The sequence below is a fragment of the Scyliorhinus torazame genome, chromosome 4 (assembly GCF_047496885.1).
Source record: "Scyliorhinus torazame isolate Kashiwa2021f chromosome 4, sScyTor2.1, whole genome shotgun sequence".
Lineage (NCBI taxonomy): Eukaryota > Metazoa > Chordata > Chondrichthyes > Carcharhiniformes > Scyliorhinidae > Scyliorhinus > Scyliorhinus torazame.
In genome coordinates this window covers 152,790,040-152,811,771 of record NC_092710.1, presented here as the reverse complement: position 1 = coordinate 152,811,771, position 21,732 = coordinate 152,790,040, and the positions used below count along the sequence as shown (strand labels likewise).

General features: G+C 43.1%; 1 protein-coding gene across 1 annotated transcript; it reads right to left on the bottom strand.

The window, feature by feature from the left end:
* Positions 1-7,199: 7,199 nt before the first annotated feature.
* On the bottom strand, positions 7,200-10,743 carry LOC140410549 (voltage-gated potassium channel regulatory subunit KCNF1-like). Its single transcript, XM_072498785.1, has one exon. The coding sequence runs from the start codon at positions 10,161-10,163 to the stop codon at positions 8,706-8,708; it is 1,458 nt and encodes a 485-aa protein (XP_072354886.1). The 5' UTR covers positions 10,164-10,743; the 3' UTR covers positions 7,200-8,705.
* Between the last annotated feature and the right edge of the window lie 10,989 nt (positions 10,744-21,732).

The window sequence follows — 21,732 nt, the reverse complement described above, 5'->3', positions numbered from 1 at the left end:
TACACAAACAGGAAGAGCTACCACTCCATGAACATACAGCTAGTGTGTGACCAACAGACGTGCATCTGCGCCCGATATCCGGGCAGTGTGCACGATGCATTCATACTGGCACACTCGGTGAGCCCCAACATGTTAGAGGGGTATAGAACGTACTGTGCAGAAGGAGGCCATTCGGCCCATCGGGTCTGCACCGACCCATTTAAGCCATCAGTTCCACCCTATCCCCGTAACCCAATAACCCCTCCTAACCTTTTTTGGTCACTAAGGGCAATTTATCATGGACAATCCACCTAACCTGCATGTCTTTGGACTGTGGGAGGAAACCGGAGCACCCGGAGGAAACCCACGCAGACACGGGGATAACGTGCAGACTCCGCACATACAGTGACCCAGTGGGGAATCGAACCTGAGACCCTGGCGCTATGAAGCCACAGTGCCAGCCACTTGTGCTACCGTGCTGCCGAGCCGGGGGGGGTTCCCCCCCCCCCGGGGGTTCTCCCCCCCCCGGCTGAGAGGCTGGCTGCTGGGCGACAGGGAGGTGGTGGCTGATGACGCCTTTCCAGAGGCCATTGACCGACGCGGAGACCCACTACAACGGCACCCATACAGCGACCAGGGGTATAGTCGAGCGGTGCTTCGGAGTCCTGACGATGCGCTTCAGGTGCCTGGACCGCTCTGGAGGAGCACTCCAGTACCCTGATGGGTGCACCCTGGTGGCCTGCTGCGTCCTCCACAATATAGCCCAGCAGAGGGGCAATGTGCTGGAGGAGGATGAGGAGGAATGGCAGGCCTCGTCTGACGAGGAGGATGCGGGGGAGGGGGACAATGAGCGTGACATAGGACCCAGGCTGGCACGGCAGGCCGCACAATGCCATCGCCAGGGCTAGCACGCATGGGACGCCCTCATCGCCTCACGTTTCACCGACTAGGGAGGGGGTGTTGCTGGCCAGTGTCTCTGGTCATTGACCTAGAAATAGCATTTTGGAATTTCATTTCTTTGTAACTCTTCATAATTTCTAATTTTGCAGGTATATCAGTTGTTTTCTTATTTTCCATTATTAACATTGATACATCACTAATATTAATTTGATCAGTTATTTGCTCAACTGCAATAATATTCAGCAGAAGGTTTTATTCACAGGAACAACTTTAGGATTAGAGTCAAGTGTTCCACTTTCCATGACTAATTCTCAGTTGTTCTCACCAGTTCTCTTTTTTCATTAGCAAACTCCTGTTTCATATGTGAAGTTGATTTTCTACATTAATCAGATTTTCCTTCAATTGCCCATTATTTGAAATAGGTGTCTCATTTTTGTCTTATCATTTCTCCATTTTAAACAAACATCCTGAGCCTCCAATAGCCTGACGTACTTCACCATGATAGTTTTCAAAAGTTGGTTACGGTCAACATGATCAACTGTAATACAGTTGTCATCGCATTACTATCTCCACAAGCCAAATTGTTTCCTAGAATAACACTTATCCCTCCAATAGGTGATTTTGGAATAATTCGCACCACAACAATTCCATTTACAAAGTTCAAAGTTAGTTCTTAAATTAACTTTGTACAAAGAAACAGGTTCATTCCTTCCCTTAATATCACTTATTAATACTTTCCCTTCCTAAAACATTCTGGAACTCAAATTGTATCATCAGCAATGATTGATCTGCTCCTATATCTTTCAAAATTTTAATTTATTTATTTTGTTGCATGCGTAAGGGAATACTTCTCCATTTTGAACAAAACATCCAGAGCCTCCAAGAGCCTGACGTCCTTCACCAGTATTGAAAGAAAAATTATCTGTCATAGATTCTGAGGGAGCACATTTCACCATCCCACTGCTAAAGTTTTAACAGCCATTTCCTTTTCTGGCACTACCTTTCCTGCCACTGCAACTGGTCTCCTATTTAGTTTCCAGTAATTTGCCTGAATATTCCCACCTTGTGACAATGAAATTATGAAGACCTCCAAATGTCACTTCCACCCTCAGCACTTTCCTTTCTGATTTGAGGTTAAATGAGTTGTGCATTCCCAATCACTCCTCCTTTTCATTGACTACTTGTTTTCCTTTCCTCTTCCTACCTTCTATCCTTCCCAGGTTTATGAGGCTGACGGAAAAAGATTTGCTTCTATAGACAGTTCATAATCATCTGCCAGCTCTGCTGCCTGCCTAGCAGTTTTAACTTTCTGTTCCTCCACATCAATTCTAATAACCAAAGTGTTGCAGCAGGTTTCAGAGATTATGTGACCTCCTCGTCTAGTGTTTCAGCAAATCTCGGAGGCTGTGTGACTCACTGACCAATAGAATAAGAGCGTGCATAGTTTGAGCTGGAGAGTGGACTTGTAAAACCTACAGTCAAGGTCTAGACATCAGGATGGTAGGAGTTGTTACTTTGCAATGTTATGTTTATAAAATAGTTACTTGTAAATACCTTTTTGCCTGTAAATAAATAGCTGTTACCTTCATCCACTGGTGATCACCTGAAGTGTCTGTTATCAGACAAATGAAGTGAATCTTTTAAATTCTTCTAAAAGAATCACCTCTCTAAGGGCTTTGTATGGTATCTCTACCTTTAATGTCCATATCCAACGCCCGAAATTATTTTGCTTTACTCTCTCAAATATAGGTTTTCCCAGGCTGTTTTTCTTGCATTTTGAAATTTCTGCCTCAGGAACCAACTCATAAGCACTACAGATAGCTTTCCTTACAGCATCATGCTCTACAGATTCCTCTTCTAACAAAGACACATACACTTCACTAGCCCTACCTACCAGTCTACTTTGTAAAAGCCATGTTCAAATTCCTTTTGGCCATTTCCATCTGTTTGGCTAGCTTTTCAAAAGAAATAATGAATGCTTCCACGTCATTTTTCTCAAATTTTGGAAGGGCTTGTATAAATATAAACATCCTCTCACCCCCGGGTTCTCATCTTGGAATAAGTCCTCCCTCACCATCTTCTGTTTCTCTATTTTAACTGCCAGCAGTTTAACCTGGAATTCTCTGTCTCTCTCCTTTGTACTTTCTTCATTATTCATTTCCAATTCCCTTTTCTGGCTTCTTTCTTGCTCTTTCCTTTCTGGTGTGTTCTTTTGGAATGCTCTCTCTTTTTCCTCTTCTCCTCTTTCCCTTTTATTTCCTTTGCCTCAAATTTAAGCCTCGTCATTTTTATTTCTCTTTGAAAAGCTCTTTTTTCCCTTTTCTTTTCCATTGCTGGCATTACAATTTTTTCATTTAGAACTGGATTTTAGCTAGTTCAATTGCCTCTTCTTTTGGAGAACTCAGTTCACTTGCAACTTCAAATGCTTCATTATACTTTCACTTAGGCCAGCTTTCCTCACCCCAACAGGCAATTCGAATTGCAATTTATCTGCCAATTCTGCTCACTGACTTTTGGTTACCTTTCTGTAAACCGGTCAGAGTTACATTGCCCATCTTTAGAAAAGTCTTCGCAATTTTGAACACCATTTTGGATTCCAACCCATACAATATACCTCACAGCAACTCCATTTTCTGCGTCTAGTATGTCAGAACCTCCACTTTTTTTTAAGGATTTGAGGATCAAAATTTATAACAATAAATCCCAGGTGAAGTTTTATTATTCGGCAACCAGTAACTTACGTTCCACGTTTCAAAATACTTAAATGAATTGTTACTAATCAGCATCCAATAACCCCTTTGTCCGTGTTTTGAATCCCAGATGATCCCCCATTTTTGTTACAATCCCTAGTGATGTTACTACTGGTCAGGAAGGTCCTAGAATGGAACCCTGGCTTAATAGACCAATACTTTTACTTTTTTTGTTTTAGAAACATGGATGAACAGAGTCAGAGGACAGCAAAAACATAAAACATTTATTGAACATGAAGAGTTTGACTATAACCCTTCACTCCCACTAGACCTTTACAAATATACACAAATTTTAAAGATAACACAGGTTACAAAATAGGTCTTATACAATAATATTCTTGGTAAGTACACTGTCCCTGTCAACCAACAGATCAACTGTGGTCAGTCATGCCCCACTCTGAAACCAAGTGGCAGACATCACCCATTACAACAGCTTGTGTATTTCTCAGTACGTCCCCCAGTTGATTATCATACTGTGAGCCAACTGGTCTCACTGGTACTCTGACTTCCACATAAATGTTTCCAAACTCCACTCTTGAAAAAAACATATCTTGGAATCATCTCCCAAACAATTCTTTCTTTCAGATGCCTTCACCACTGATCCACTTCCAGGATTTTTGTCTCTCCTTTCAGTATTCCTTTGACTTGGATTGCCATGTGCATTCAAGCTTCCACACAATCTCTCAGGTACCTAGTCATGCCAACAGAACACCACTGCTTCACAGGCTGTATTAAGATATCACCAACCTTAGAATTACTTCATATGGGGCAGCACGGTGGCGCAGTGGTTAGCACAGCTGCCTCGCGGCGCCGAAGTCCCAGGTTCAATCCCAACTCTGGGTCACTGTCCATATGAAGTTTGCACATTCAGAGTCAGTGTCAGCATGGGTTTCACTCCCACAACCCAAATATGTGCAGGGTAGGTGGATTGGCCACACTAAATTGCCCTTTAATTGGAAATAATGAATTGGGTACTCTAAATTTATTTTTTAAAAGAGTTACTTCAGATATATGGCTTCTCGTTGGCCAACTCCATCTCTCTTTACCTGGGAACCTCTCTTCTCCTTTCTTTACCTTAAGTGAACAGTGCCTTTGCTCAATCTCCAGTTTCTTTTGTGTCTTCAGTCTTCCTGGAACTTCTCTTTTATTCCCTGGTTTCTAGAACCATCTGTTCTTTTGCTTCTTGGGCTTGCTTTCTTGTCCTTACCCCATGGTCCTGCTTCTCTTCTGGCAGTCTTTGGAGCTTCTTCTTCTCCTGATACCTAGTTCTAATAGAACTATCCTTTCTAACCTAAATTGGTCCCTGGTTGCTGAGCAACAACCTAGACTTTCTTTAACACTTGTTAATTTTCATGGCATAAATCGAATTCAAACACAGTTGTAAATGAAACCAAAGCCCCCATACATGCAAGCACTTTTGTTTAACTTGAATCTAACTAAAGTTTTAACCCTTTCTTACACAGAAGCACAAAATTAGCTCACATAAAGCCATACTTTGTTTATAATAACCAAAAATACAAATATAGATTATTTAAAACAACCTCCATTTCCTGACACTATCATAATAAAGCTTCCTCTCTGATGCAGATCAATTAAAACAATACATGGTTTGTTTAAATATTGTGCCATCTTAAGTTTTTTAAAATTCAATTACGGGATGTGGGCATCGCTGGTTGGACCAGCATTTATTGCCCATCCCTAGTTGCCTTCTTTAACTGCTGCAGTTCTTCAGTTGTAGACACAGCCACTGTGCAGTTAGGGAGGGAGTTCCAGGATTTTGTCCCAGCGACAGCGAAGCAACGGCAACGTATTTCCAAGTCAGGGCGGCGTGTAACTTGGAGGGGAACCTCCAGATGGTGGGATTCCCAGGTATATGCTGCTCTAGTCCTTCTAAATGGTAGTGGTCATGGGTTTGGAAGCTGCTGTCAAAGGAACCTTGGTGAGTTACTGCAGTGCATCTTGTAGATTGCATATAAGGCTGCCACTGTTCGTCAGTGGTGGTGGGTTTGAATGTTTGTGGAGGGATGAGCAATCAAGCAGGTTGCTTTTTCTTGGTTGGTGTTGAGCTTCTCGAGTGTTGTTGGAGCTGCACTCATCCAGGCAAGTGGAGAGTATTCCACTACTGACTTGAGCCTTGTAGATGGTTGACAGGCTTTTTGATTGGGGGGGGGGGGAAGTAGGTTACTCACCATAGGATTCCTAGCCTTTGAACTGCCCTGGTAACCACAGTATTAATGTGGAAGTCCAGTTCAGTTTCTAAACAATGGTAACCCCCAGGATTGTGGGGGATTCAGCCATGGTAATGCCATTGAATGTCAAGGGGCAATGGTTAGATCCTCTCTTGTAGGAGATAGTCATTGCCTGACACTTGTGTGGTGCATATGTAACTTGCCACTTGTCGGCCTAAGCCTGGATTTTGGACATGGACTGCTTCATAGAACATAGAACATAGAAAATACAGCACAGAACAGGCCCTTCGGCCCACGATGTTGTGCCGAACCTTTGTCCTAAATTAATCATAGATTATCATTGAATTTACAGTGCAGAAGGAGGCCATTCGGCCTTTTGAGTCTGCACCGGCTCTTGGAAAGAGCACCCTACCCAAACTCAACACCTTCACCCAACACCAAGGGCAATTTGGACATTAAGGGCAATTTATCATTGGCCAATTCACCTAACCCGCACATCTTTGGATTGTGGGAGGAAACCGGAGCACCCGGAGGAAACCCACGCAGACACGGGGAGGACGAGCAGACTCCGCACAGTCAGTGACCCAAGCCGGAATCGAACCTGGGACCCTGGAGCCGTGAAGCAATTGTGCTATCCACAATGCTACCGTGCTGCCCTTGAGAACAAATAAATCTACACTATATCATTTAACCGTAATCCATGTACCTATCCAATAGCTGCTTGAAGGTCCCTAATGTTTCCGACTCAACTACTTCCACAGGCAGTGCATTCCATGCCCCCACTACTCTCTGGGTAAAGATATTCATTATTTGAGCAGTTGCAAATGGTGCTGAACATTGTGCAGTCATCCGCAAACATCCCCACGTCTGAACTTATGATGGAAGGCAGGTCATTCATTGATGAAGCAGCTGAAGATGGTTGGGCCTAGGACCCTACCCTGAGGAACCCTTGTAGTGATGTCCTGGAGCTGAGATGATTGGCCTCAAACCACCACATGGTCACACAGCAGCTGGACATTGAGGAAGTGGAATGCCTTTTGGTCCTGTATCTTTCAGAGTTGATACGCAGTGCCCTCAAAGTGACACAGATGCAGTCAACGGCATCCTGCACCATCAGGGAAGCCTACAAGCCTCACAAAGCCCTCTGATTGCTCTGCCTATTTCGACTGAAATGCATTCAGCTCTCTTGAAATACATGTCCTTATTTTCATATTTGCTTTTAAAATTATGTCTACATTAATATCAAAAGTTGTCTATGTAAATATGTCATGTAATTATATCCTCCTGCCAGTGGTGGCATTGCAGGATGACAGGTTTGCAAACATTTCTATTATAAAAGTGGACATAACAATTTACAATGAAAACCTGATATGGAGTGTGCACAGGTACAAGGTATTTTAATGCATTACATAGAAATGCAATCATTATGATAGACATGTGTTATATTTGGACTGTATTCTCCAATTAGCACGAACACAATGTGTGTATAGTGTAACATGTTGCAAGCAGTGACGATATTTTCAATTATTGGAAAGCCGTGAAAATGCGTTAAAGTAAACTAAATCAAACAGCAAACATGAATACAAGTATAGCCAATAAAGACTGGCACTGTGACAAAACAGTTCAAAGAGGTGATCATGTAAATCCTGCACTGTAGACAAAGCTGGATAAAATGGGAAATTGGCCATTCCAAAATAACAGGTGCCTGAATTTGGAGCAGTCTCTCCATTCTTCGTCAACAAAACATTTCCAGATATTAATATCAATAACATTTTAAAAGCGACTGATATTTTTTAAAAATAATTTAATTTACAAAATAAATAAAATTGATGGCATTCGACTCCTAAATTAATAATCTGCGCACACATTTTGAATTATTTAGCTAACAGTATTTTCATTATTCAAACATTGCACACTCAAATAATTACTCTTCATGCCATCTATTATGCTCCATACCCTATCAACATCAAACCTGAATGATTGTTATTGATTTTGCACAAACAACAGCAAAATTAAATGAAATAAACAAAAACAGATTAGTTCACTACATGCCTAACTGCAGAATGAAGGTGGAGTATGTCGGGTTTGCGTTGTAATTCCAGACACTAAAATAACATTAAAAGCTTCTAAACTATTATTTACATAGACATTTTCTATTAATATGTTCCAAAATTAGGTGGATCTTCAGTTCTGATTCAGTACTGGTCACATTAAATGCAAATAACCTGTCTCTTATCTTTACAAATGTTGGCTTTCCTATATTTTTACAGGATCTTATTTTTGAATATTCAGAGACATTTTATTTTTAGTTTGTGGCATGCTCAGCTCAATGTTAATTATTTATGACCAGTGATTCTCACAAATCTCTTATCTTGGGTCGCATAAAGTTCATGATACATTTGGCATTTATGTGTTGTTAAGAGATTGCAGCATGTGTGATGTATTGTGAAAATATGTATATGTACATCAAGATGTTAAAATATCTTAACCCCCACCAATGGTTTTATCTGGAGGATATGGTACTCTGTATACAATAATTCAGGCGTCTGCCATTTCATTCACTTAATTATAATTAAAGGTTAACTTAAAAGAACCCAATGGAGCATTTTCAACTTGGTTTTGTGCCGACTGAATTTATTTTCTAAAAAGCTATAAATGGAATTATAATCCTCTGTGCCAAATTATTACATAAGTACAGTTTACTGTGACTATATAACATTTGACAGTATCTGATATTCATTCATAGTGATCTTTGTATCAAGCATGCATAGTTCTAAATGCCTGTTGTGTCAATACTTGACAAGGCATAAGACGATCTAGATTCTGCATTCTGGTACACGTTATAAAACTATACATGTCTGGGTTTGTAATATTAGCAAATGTCCTTTCATTTGCAGCTTTGAAGCCTATTTCGATGCAGTTTTTCCTCTGATAAAAGCGGAATGCAAGTGTCGTTGTAAGAAGTTAGCAGACTGTTATTCAGCGACAGATTACTGCTGCTGTTGGTTTTAGTGACCACAATGTCTACATGTTCATTTCTGGAATTCCCTGACTCTCCGTTCTTAGCATTCAGCTCCATTAGTTCAAGCTCGTGTTTTGCAGCCGTTTCCAAAACTTTCTGTTTGTTGTAATACCTGACGAAGTTATTTATAATAGGATGGATAGGCAACGCGATGGCTATTATGCCGCAGAGAAAGCTAATGGCAGCGTTGAGTTTCCCCAAAGTTGTCTTTGGGTAAATGTCCCCGTATCCAACAGTGGTCATGGTGATGATCGCCCACCAAAAAGACTGAGGGATACTTTTGAAGAGGGTTTCCGGGTGACTTTGCTCCATGGTGAAGCCCAAAGCCGAAAAAACGAAAATGCCAACCGCTAAGTACATGAGTAATAACCCCAGTTCTTTAAAACTTCTTTTAAGTGCGTAGGTGAGTGTCTGGAGACCACTGGAGTGGCGCGCAAGTTTAAAAATTCTTGCTATCCGCATGATCCTCAGAGCTTGGATAGCCTGCTGCACATTAGTCAACTCCATCAGAGATGCCCCGACTGTATTCAAGATCAGGCTCACATAGAAAGGCAGAATCGTTAGCAGGTCGATGATATTCATGAAAGAAAGCACAAATTTCAGTTTGTTGGGGGCCGACACCAGCCTGAGTATGTACTCGACTGAAAACCAGCCGATGCAAGCCGTCTCGATAGAGTCCAGGACTGGGTGTTCCACCGGCCTCCCTTCCTCGTCAGTCACTTGGAGATCAGGGATGGTGCTCACACACATCACCACGGATGAAATTAGAATAAACAGAAAGGATAAAACCGCAATGACTCTGGCCAGACAGGATGAGTCGGGCTTTTCCATCAGTTTCCAGAGGATTTTTTGGGATTTACCCCAGCAGCTGTCAGCCGATTTTCCCCTGTCGGCCAAAATGATCTGTACTTGTTGTGCGATTTCTTCCAGCTCGTCGTTTTTCTCACCTAAGAGACATTTGCAACACTCGTCCAGGAAGTCCACTTCAATCTTCCAGAAGTCCAGCTCATTTTTGAAACAGATGGGACAAATCCCTTTTTTCATATGGATTTCTCCAAAATAGTAAACGTCCATCACACATTTGAAAGAGTCCGGGTCTCGGTCGAAGTAGAACTCTCCTTTGCTGGGATCGTAATCATCGCAAAGAGAGAAGATGGCTTCGTACCCGTTACAATTCAGCAGCTCTGCCAGTCTGCTTTCCGGGTAACGATTGAGAACATCCCCGTACAAGATGTGCCGCACCCCGCCAATATTCACCACCATCTCCTGATCCTCGGAGGCTTCTGAATCATCGGAACCCGGGCTCCTGGGTTCCGACCCCATAGTTTAGGTATTTTACACTCAATCAAGTTCAACAAAGACTCTCTTCGCCGCTTTGATAAAGGTCTGAGCGCAACAACTTGCACCGATGTCCTCGATATTGCCTGGGATGTACTGGACCGGAAGGAAACGTTTCTCGATAGAGAATGTAGTGAAGAAAGCGTCTGAGATCAAAACTCACCACAATCTGTCGCGCTGAAAGTTGGAATCGCCTACTTCTAAACCTTACACAAGAGAGCCAGCGAAATAAAATAGCACGTCAGCACCTGACATTTGATCAATGGGATTTATTCAATTGACGGGACACGAAGCAATCTGTCAGCTCGGTAATCTTGTGAACCAGAACAAAATTGTAGCTCGGAAACGCGGAGTTTGAAAAGTGCTGTCATTCCCCGCAGCCAGTTTGACAAACAGGCAGCAACCCGATAATCTGTCGGCCGTATGTTTGCAGCGTTGCACAATGAATGGAGCAAATTTTATCACAGCAATCCACAGCACTGGAGAATGTCAACAGTTCCGATCAGCAAGGTAACAAAATCTGTCTCTTGGACGCGCATTGAAATTCTTCGCATCCACACGAGATAATATGAACCAACTGTACCAGCTGGAAGCAAGTTACACTCCCTGCTGGTGAAAGAACGGCACAGCGTCTGGAAATGGTCAGCGCTGGGGCAAACTCTATTACTTTTTCGTATTAAATAAAGCAAACACAGATGAACTATGGCGATTTACCAAACTCTAATTAAATAGCGGCATAAGTGGCAGCTACAGTCATACAAAAATGCGATTTTTCATATTCCGCAGAACGAATTCAATACAAGCTTATTAACAATGTGTTTCTCCCTGTGGACCTCGCACAGTGCTGTCGCTTATGATTCGAGTCACTCCCTCCTTATGCTCAACACGAAAATCAGCTTCCCCACGCTGGCCTGCACAGAAATAATGCGAATGACCAGTTATTTTGTCTTCTATCCCTTGTCTGATTAGTTATACATCAGGAAATTTGGTCTGGGTGATGTAGACGACTTAGCTCCAGCACCATCAGGGTAAAAATACTTGGGTCCCAAAGCAATTATACATATTTCCCTCAATAAAATTAGAAAGAGGAAAAAAGACATTCTGTTATTTTACGAGTGTTAAAGTAGCTACAGTCCGAACCCAGGCAATTGGATGTATCTTTCCCATTTTGAAGCAGCAGTCACAGAAGACCATTTTTACATTATTACAGTACTGAGAAGAATGAGGCCCTAACTTAAAATTACGAAAAGGAGATATTGTTACCTTCTTCAGTAGGACAAAACTCCACTGTTCATAGCAAGAAAATGACAAATGTACGAATTCTTCCTGTAACCACGTCTCTCCCGAGTATTCTTTTTCGCGTCCTGTTCTGGTTAATCTTCCACTATGGCCCAAATTCCCAATGCACCTTGCATACACTTTCTTTTCTCATCTCTATGTTATTGCCTCCAACATTTTCTCATAATTTCCCCTCTTTTTGTAATTCTATTCTATCTCCCCCCCCCCCCCCCCAACACACACACACACACACACACATTCTGCTTCTTGACTCTTCTCCCAACCTTTGATCCCTTACAGATAGATAGGAAGATTGCCCTGATTGTCAGAGAATAATCATTGAAGCTTCAGGAAATTGCTGCAGGTGCTTCTCACAGCAGAATCTTAGGTCAACCATATTCAACTGTTCATCAGTGACTTTCTCTCCATAATAACCCCAGCTGTTAGATGAAAATTCCACAATGTTCCAACTCTGATAATGAAGCATTCAGGCTTGGGCTCACAAATGATAGATGTAACATTTGTGCGGCATACATGCCAGACAGTAACTATCTCCAAAAATACAAAGACACACAAATTTCCCCGGAGCTTCAATGATGCCACTATTGTTGTGTCCTCGTCATCCCAAAGTTTGTTTTGAACAGTTTTATCAACACTGCTTACAGCAGAACAGTAGAGTAGCTCACTTTTTGTTTTATAAGCATAAAAGAATACAGTTCACTGGACTGGATGGATGCAACTAAAAAGACATTCAAGAATTTTGAACATCCAGATTAGAGAATTCTGTTTAATTGGCAACCCTGTCACATGACTCAATAAACATCCTCTGCACCACCAGCACACAATGAGTGGGTTTTTTTTAAATCTAGGATGCATTGCATAAACTCAGTAAGATTATTTTGCCAGCATCTCCCAGATTTGCAACCTCTAACAACAAGGCGTGTAAGAGCAACAATGTTATGGGAACACCATCACATCCAAGATCATCTTCAAATCACACATCCTGCAAAACTGGATATGTATGACCACTTCATTATTACTGGATCATTATTCTGTCATTCTTATGGAAACTCCATCAAAAAGCAAAGTCACCCTGGTCCCAGATGGCCATAGCCTGCTGCCCCCTTTGAGGGGGAGAGTTGACTGGTGGTGATTTAATCTGAGGATCACCACATCTTAGGCCATGTTGAAAATACAGGGCCTTCATGAAGAACCTCAACTGGTATGGGAATTGAACCTGCGCTGCTGGCCTCGCTCCGCATTACAAACCAGCTGTCCAGCCAACTGAGCTAAATTGTAAATACACAGTCCCTGTAAATCAGGCACACAACACTCTGAATCCAATTTTATGTGGACTTCTCCTCAAATGTCCCGATGATCACACAAATGTTTCTAAACTTCACTCTTGAAAATACCCATCTTAGAATCTTCTTCCAAACAACACTTTCTCTCAGTGGTTTCCAGCAAGGACCCACTTCCAGGATTTCAATCTCTCCTTTATATGTTCCTTTGTCTTGAATTGCCACATGCATTCAAGCTTCCATCCAATCTTTCAGGTATCCAGCCACCAGTAGAACACTGCTGCGTCACAGGCTGTACTCAGGTCATCAACCTGAGGATTGCTTCAGATATCTGGCTTCTCTCAAGCCAATTTCAGGTCTGCACTTTTCAGTTCTGTCTTCAACTTCAATGAACAGTACCTTGTTCAAATTCCATTTCCTTTTTCTTTCTTTTGACTTCAATCTTCCTCGACTTTCTCTTTTCATTCCCTGGCTTCTAGAACTAGCCGTTCTTTAGTTGCTGGGACTTGCTTTATTGTCCTTACTCCATGGTACTGCTTCTGCTTCTGGCAGAGCTGTGAGAGCTACCTTCTCTCTCACAACCTCGCTCCAATTGACTTGGGTCCAGTTAAAACTAAACTCAAAATTCCTTTATAACCTAAAGGTGGCCCCTACTTCTAAGCAGCAGCTGAGTCTTTCTTTGAGCTTTTGTTTCGTTTTCACGTTGTAAACTCTCTAAACACAATGGAGACAGTTTGAAACCAAAACCCCCATACATGCAAAACACCTTTGCTTAACATGAATCTAACTGGAATTTTACCCTTTCTTACACAGAAACACTAAATTAAACTCACTTAAATCTTAAACCGTATTTATAACATCCAAGAATACAAACATATACCACTTAAAACTACATCTGCTTCCGGACACACGCCAGTCGGACATTGGGCCGCATGCCTCCATCAGCACCAATTTGGAGCACCCTTGCTGCTGACACCCTCCAACTTGCAGCATCTCCCATTCCCTAACCCACCCTCTTGCTGCTGACCCTTCGATTTGCGGCCTCTCCAAATCCCTGATTTACCATCTTGCCAATCTTTGCTCCTGCAGCACCTCCCATTCACCACTTCCCTCTCCCGAACCTCTGTTGTAAGCGAGGGTTCGGGAGATGAGCGTCGAGAAGCAGGAGCAGCAGCTCCAACTCACAGGAAGTAAGTTCTCTTCAGGTGGGTTCGTGATCAGCCTCGTCCCTTTTTGATCAGAAGTCTTGATCTCCGATACTGCTGTGTGACCACCCATACCGACAATGAGGGAATTTACTCAACAATGGATTCGGACCCTGGTCTGGACACCGCTCCTCTGCCGTAGTAAGCCCAGAGATCTCACTTCCTCCACCCGACCTATGGACATGGGAGTTTCTCCCGGTGGCTTTTCAACCTGGCAGGGGTGGCAAGAGAGATTTTTGATCAAACGGGATGATCCAAAGCGCACTTGAAAATAACTTACTTCCTGCAAGTCAATGTTGCTCCTCCTGTCTCTCGTCACTCATCTACAGAGCCCTAATTCACCAGTGAGGGTTTAGAAGAGGGAAGCGGTGAGCGGGAGATTCGACAAAAGCAAGGATCAGCGAGAGACTGGGTTAGGGAGCCGGAGAAACTGCAAGTCGCAGATTTGGTAAAAGGGTAGTCAGGGCGGGGGAGACCGCAAGTTGGAGGTTCAACAAGAATCGGCGACAGGAAGGGTCCGCAGTGGCCAGGAGGGTCACGGATCGGGATATGTTTTGAGCAGGGTCAGCAGTGAGCGAGGCACTGTAAGTAGAATATTACAGTATTTATTTTATATTCTTAGGTTCATTTTATTTTAAACATAATTTCATTTATCAATGTAAAGGATTTCAACTTAACAGGTATAATGTTTGAACTTTTTTTCTGATGAGGACGGGCCTATAGAACCTAACTCTTGAAGTTGTTTCACTTAAAGTTATGATTTTCAGGAATGCAACTACAACTTTAAGTGACGATTTACTGTAATTATCATCCAAACAATAATTCAGCTTTCAAGCATTATGGGGCCACTCAAAACTGTATACCCATGCCACTATCACTAACTCCAAGGCTCAGGGACAGTACAGTTGCATTGTGGTTACGTAACTGAACTAGTACCCCAGAGATTTGGGCTAATGGTTCAAATACACAAGTTCAAATCCCACCATGGCAAATGAGGAATTAAAATTTAGTAAATTAAATAGATCTGGTATCAAAAACTAGTATCAGTAATGCTGACTAAGAACCTACAGAACTGTTGTTAAAAACCCACCAGGTTGACTCACATCAATTCACCTACAGACACTCAGAATCACACCTTTCAGTTAATGTTCAAGATGGCGTCATCATCAATGTTGGGGCCAACTCACTACAAGAGGCAATGTACAGACAGGTGGATGTGACCCTCGGAATCATCAACATTTACTGTGGACCAAAGATGGGCAAGGAATTCTCCTGCCGATTACCACCTATTGATGAATAAATACTTCTCAATGCTGAACACCATTTTGAAGAAACATTGCACTGAAGAAATACTGCAAGTCACAAGAATACAAAATACTCTGGGTGGGGATGTCAATGTTCATCATCAAGATTCTCTTCATAGGACCTATACCGCCCAAGTCTGGAAGGAAATAGCTACCAGACTAGGCCTGCAGCAAGTGCTGAGCTCAATGAGGGAAAAATATTACTTGATTTAGTCCTCATCAATCTTGTTGTTGTAGTCACATCCATCCATGACAATATTGGTAGGCGTCACCATCACACAGTCTTTGTGAAGTTAAGATCGTGTGTTCACTATGCGATACCCTCCATCATTATTGCCACGTCCATCATGTTACTGGGGTAGATTCAGAACATGTATAGCGGCTGAAAACTGGGCATCAATGAGACACCGTGACCATCAGCAGTAACAGAATTGTATTTCATCACAATCTAGAATTTCATGGCATGTTTCCATCTGCGACAGATGATGGAAATGCAGCCTCAGAACATTGGTGGGATCAGATGAGATCACCTGCTGCACTTCTTATGATTGCCTTAAGTCTGCCACAAGTGCCACACACAGTGGTGCAGGATGATCTCTGCTGATACTTTGCAGGGTTGGTGTCTGATTTGAAACTTCTGAAACACGTGTCTTTGTGGTGGCAAATTCCTGCTCACAGCTCGTGTCACTATTTGCATCAATCATCAGCTAGAATATCCCACTTGTCGTGATTGATGTTGAGGGCTTTTAAGTAATTGTGATGTATCTTCCCAATTGGTATTTGGCTGTATAGCTTAATCAGCATTTGGAGATACAGACTTGCCCAGTATCTGCATCTCCCCCTTGAACTTATAAACTGTATCCAGAGGAAGGGTGGGAGCCCCTACATATGGAACCTACTCAGTTGCAGGAGTTCCAGAAGGTGCTTAGTAAAGAAATCTCCAGTCACCTATAGGTTCTACTCCAGTGTCTTTGACAACCCCAAGCTGGGCTTACAAGACAGTGGGTACTATTAACCCATAGCTCAGAACTGGTTGCTGGACACCAGGATGTCGGGGGAAGTGTAGGCCCCCAGAGATGTGGCATCTCAAGATACAGTATATCTCTTGCGCTACCAGAGGGCCAACACCTGGTTCAATGAGGATGTAGAAGGGCATTCTAGGAACAGCTCCAGGTAGAACTAAAATGACGAAGCTACAACACAAGACACATAAGTAGCATGCTGTAGACAGAGTGTTTCCACAATTAACAGATCGGATCAAAGCTCTACAATACTGCTAATCCAATCTTGAGATAGTTTTGGATGTAAAGTACTAACAGGAGGAGTAGACTCAATCCCCATCTTCAACAATCACGGAGCTCAGTACCGAAGTGTAAAAGGAAAGGGTAAAACATTTGCAGCCATCTTCAGTCAAAAATGCTGAGTGGATGATCCATCCTGGTCTCCTCCGGAGATCCCACCATCATAAAAGCCAGTCTTCAGCTAAATCCTGGCTGTAGTACTGACTTGTGCTCCAGAACTAGCTGCACCAATGGCTAAGCTGTTCAACCTGACAAAGTGGAAAATTGTCAAGGTACGTCCTGTCCACAAAAAGCAGGACAAATCCAATCTGTCCAATTACCAACTCGCCACTCTAATCTCAATCATCAGCAAAGTGAAAATGTTGCCAATAATGGAATCAAGGGACAATCACTCACAACCAATCTGCTCATTGATGATGCCATGACTATTTGGCTCCAGACCCTATTACAATTTAGGCATAAACAAGGACTAAAGAGCTGAACTCAACATGTGAACTGAGAATAACTGCTCTTGACATCAAGGCATAGGAACCCGAGCAAAATTGAAGTAAATTCAGACTCCACTGGTTGGAGTCACACTTAACACTTGAGAGCCAATCATCGGTCCCAGGATATTGCTTCAGGTGTTCTTCAAGATAGTGTCCTCGGTTCAACAATCTTCAGCTGCTTCATCAATGACCTTCCATCCATCATAAGTTCAGAAGTTGTGATGTTCACTGATGATTGCAATGGGTGATTTATATTCATGACCTCCACCACCTAAAAGGGCAAGGGTAGAGGATGACTGGGAAAACCACCACATCGAAGTTCCCTCCAAATCCTACACCATCCTGACTTGGAACTATATCATTATTCGTTCACTGTCGCTGGATCAAAATCCTGGAACTCCCTTCCTAAGAACATGTGCATGTTCCTACAACACATGGATTTCAGCAGTTCAAGAGGGAGGCTCACCACTACTTGTCAAGGGGAATTAGGGATAGGTAATAAATGCTGATCTAGCCAGCAACACACACATCTCACGGACGAATAAAAAATACACACTGTTCAGTTCCATTCATGACTTAACGCAGCATTAAAGGTTAACATGCAGCAAGACCCGGACATCATTCAGATTTGGGCTGTTTTTTTCATTCATCCAGGGTATATGGGTGTTGCTGGCTAGGCCAGCATTTATTGCCCATCCTAAATTTCCCTTGAGAAAGTGGTGGTGAGCTTCCTTCTTCCTTGGTCTGGGTACACCTACAGCGCATTTAGGAAGGGAGTTTAGGACATTGACCCCAGTGTCAGTAAAGGAATAGTGATACATTTCAACGTCAGCATAGTGAGTGGCTTAGAGGACAACTTGCAAGTGGTGGTGTTCCCATGTGTCTGCAACCCTTGTCCTTCTAGATGGTAGTGGTCATCGGTTTGTTAAGTTCTGTCGAAGGAGACTTGGTGAGTTCTTGCAGTACATTTTTAAAAATTCATTTATGGGACGTGGGCATCGCAGGCCATGCCAGCATTTATTGCCCATCCCTAATTGCCTTGAGGGGCAGTAAAGAGTCAACCACATTACTGTGGGTCTGGAGTCACCATATAGGTCAGACCAGGTGAGGATGGCAGATTTCCTTCCAATAAGGACATTAATGAATTAGATGGGTTTTTATGACAATCTACAATGGGTTCAAGGTCATCACTAGACTTTTGATTCCTGCAATGCCTCTTGTGGATGGTACACACTGCCACTGTGTTTTGGTGGTTCATGGAGTGAATGTTTGTGGATGGGGTGCCAATTTATCAGGTTGCTTTGTCCTGGATGGAGTCAAGCTCCATGAGTATTGATGGAACTGCATTCATTCAGGCGAGTGGAGAGTATCCCATCACATTCCTGACTTGTGCTTTGTAGATTGTGGACAGGCCTTGGCGAGTCAGGAGATGAGTTACTTGCCGCAGGATTCCGAGCCTCTGACCTGAATGTCAAAGGGGCTGATACGTGAACGTAACATTTGCACCACACAAGTGGCAGGCACTGACCATCTTCAACAAGAGAATCTAACCTTCTTCCCTTGACATTCAACAGCTTTGCCATCACTGAATCCCCCTTTAACACCATGAGCACTACCATAAACAAGAAAATTAACTGATCTAACCATATAAATACTGTGTAGGTCAGAGTGTGGGAATCCTGTAGCAAGTAACTCACCTCTGACTCTCCAAAGCCCGTTTACAATCTGCAAGGCACAAGTCAGGAGTGTGATGGAATATTCTCCATTTGCCTGGATGGTGCAGCTTGAACAATTCTCAAGAAGCTCAACACGATCCAAGACAAAGCAGCCCCTTTGATCGACAGCCCATCGGCCACCTTAAACATTCACTCCCTTCAACACTGACAGAGAGCGGCAGCAGTGTGTACCATCTACAAGATACTGCACCAACTCACCAAGATTTCTTTGACAACACCCCCACCTCCCAACATCTAATGGCTAGAAAGACAAGTGCAGCAGATGCATTGGAACATTAGCTGCAACTTCCCTCAAACCCACATACCATCTTGACTTGGAACCATATACCATTCCTTCATCACTGGATAAAAATCTTCCAGCTCCCTTCCAAATGGCACTGAACTGCAGTGGTCCAAGAATGTAGGTCACCACCATCTACTCAAGGGCAATTAGGGATGTTCAATAAATGCCTTTCCAATGACGGTGACACATGTGTGAATGAATGAATCGATACAATTAGTGTTATTTAACTGCATGCCTGCCACTAATTCCTACATGGGCAAATTATTCCTTCTGCTGGGTATTTCTCAATAGCATATTTGCAGATTCCTTACCTCCATCCCAACCAGGTTTATACTGAGCTCAGTGTTGTGCATCAACCTTCAATGTAATTGCCACCTCTAGAACATTGCTCACTTACATCCTTACATGAAGGTGACACCTGCTGAAAACATCATCCAAGTTTTCATCATTCCCATGGAGCGATTTCTCAAATGTTCCTCTCAGCAACATTCACAAATTTTAACTAACAGAACTCTGTGGTCTTCTCACCATTACCCAATTGCAATCTTTGAGATCTTGGTTCTCATTCTGGAATTCCTCCATTGCCTCACCTATTTTTTGGGGGAAAGTCACCTGTTGTCAAAAGTTCTAACCTGCAGTGTCCTTTTGGCTCTAAATCTGATTGTTCCATCTGATTCTGATCCATAATCACATGTTAGTCAGTCATTAATTTCCATGCTCTTTGAAATGCTCATCCAAATCACTATGCCTTGCTCTCACGTCTCTGGTCTCCCAAAAGCTATGGACGGGATTCTCCGCTAGTCGATAGCAAAATCGGTAAAGGCGATTGGACGGAGAATCGGTTCTGACCGCGAAATTGTGGCAGGCGCCAATTTGATGCCAAATCGCAGTGCTCCAGCACCTCGATAGTGGTGTCAATGTGTTCTGGAACGCACAGACAGTAGACACCGTTTGCATATCATTAGTGGGCCCAACCTGGGGCCTCCGCGATTCTCTGCCTCCGATAGACTGAGTTCCCGACGGCATGATTCACTTGTGCTTTTAAAAATCGTGAAACCGGCGTGGCAGCTGCTGAGGAAGAGAGAGAGGGTACGAAAGGTGTCCAACATCGCCATAGTTTGCTGACAGTTGTGTGGCTGGCCAGGGTGCTTCTGCCAGGCCGTGGAGGGAGTAGTGGGGGGTGGCCAGGAGGTGGGCTGTGGGGTCGGGCATGGAACACCATTGCTGCAGCCGGCAAGACAGCCATGCAGGTGCGCACACCGCTAACAGCTCACTTTGAACCAAGTGCCATGGGTCGTATAGGTGTCCCCCCAGGGCACCCCCAAGTACCCTCTGGCCTCAGCCGACCCATCAGCTGTACGGGCATGCTCCAGCGCAACCAGTGCCATCTTGTTGGCTGGGATAAGTGTGTGTGGGGAGTGTAATGTGTATGTGCGGCTGCAGCTTGTCAGCCTCCTGAGTGTCAATCACGGACCTGGCAAATCCTGCACCATTTTTCATTGGAATCGATTGTGTTCCACACGACAGCGGTACTATCCTTTCAACGGTAGCAGAATCAGTCCACATCCGGCGGCACTAGTTTTTCTGTCATAAAAGTCCACGGATTCTGCATTGGCGTCAACATTTAGTCTCAGAAATGGAGAATCCCGCTGCATATTCTTTAATGGTACCTTCATTTTTGCCCTCTTCAGCTCCCAGCTCAGAGATGTCTTTTGAATGTACATTGTTATAGAAAACAAGGGCAGCACAGTGGGACAGAGGGTAGCACTGCTGCCTCATGGCGCTGAGATCCCAGGTCCGATCCCGGCTCTGGGTCACTTGTCCAGAGTTTGCACATTCTCCCCGTGTTTGCATGGGTTTCGCCCCCACAACTCAAAGATGTGCTGGGTAGGTGGATTGGTCACGCTAAATTGCCCCTTAATTGGAAAAAATGAATTGGGTACTCTAAATTTAAAAAAAGTTACAGAAAACATGTAATCTTATTTTAGGCAAAACATATTGCAAATTTGGCAGAGCATAAGTTTGAGATGAATATATTTGCAACTACCTCCGCCACCCCACCCTTCAGCCCAAAATATTTGTCAAATGTTTGATTATTGGTTATTTTAATATTTTGATGTTTACGGGTGCAGATTATTTTCCTGAGTATAATGTTAAATTGACTCTGATATTCCTTGCTTATGCATTCATTCAGGGATTTAGTTGCTTGTACCTCGATCTCCAGATTCAACACTATCACCTTACTTATTGTTTTGCTAGTTAATTGAAATTTGCTTAATTTACATGTTGAAAACTCGTCTGCTTGTCCAGATATCTGCTGCCTGTAAGAAAAATCTTTAATGAATAGGCCGAACTTTTGCTTTGCTAGTCTAATGACAAATATGAGTCCCATTTCTACTATATTTCTGCCACTTCAAAGCAGATTCCAATAAGTGCAGACTATAATCTTCCAATCCTGCTTAGAGGTGGTGCCAGATGACAGAACCGCAAATGTCACACCCTAAATCATAGAATCCCTATAGTGCAGGAGGCCATTCAGCCCATCGAGTCTGCACCAACCCTTTTAAAGACCACCCTACCTAGGCCCAATCTCCCATCTCATCCCTGTAACCCCATCTAATCTTTGGACACTTGTTTAGCGTGACCAATCCACCTGAC

Bases quoted from the DNA above. Each gene is read 5' to 3' on its own strand.
- LOC140410549 (XM_072498785.1), bottom strand. From the start codon at position 10,163: ATGGGGTCGGAACCCAGGAGCCCGGGTTCCGATGATTCAGAAGCCTCC.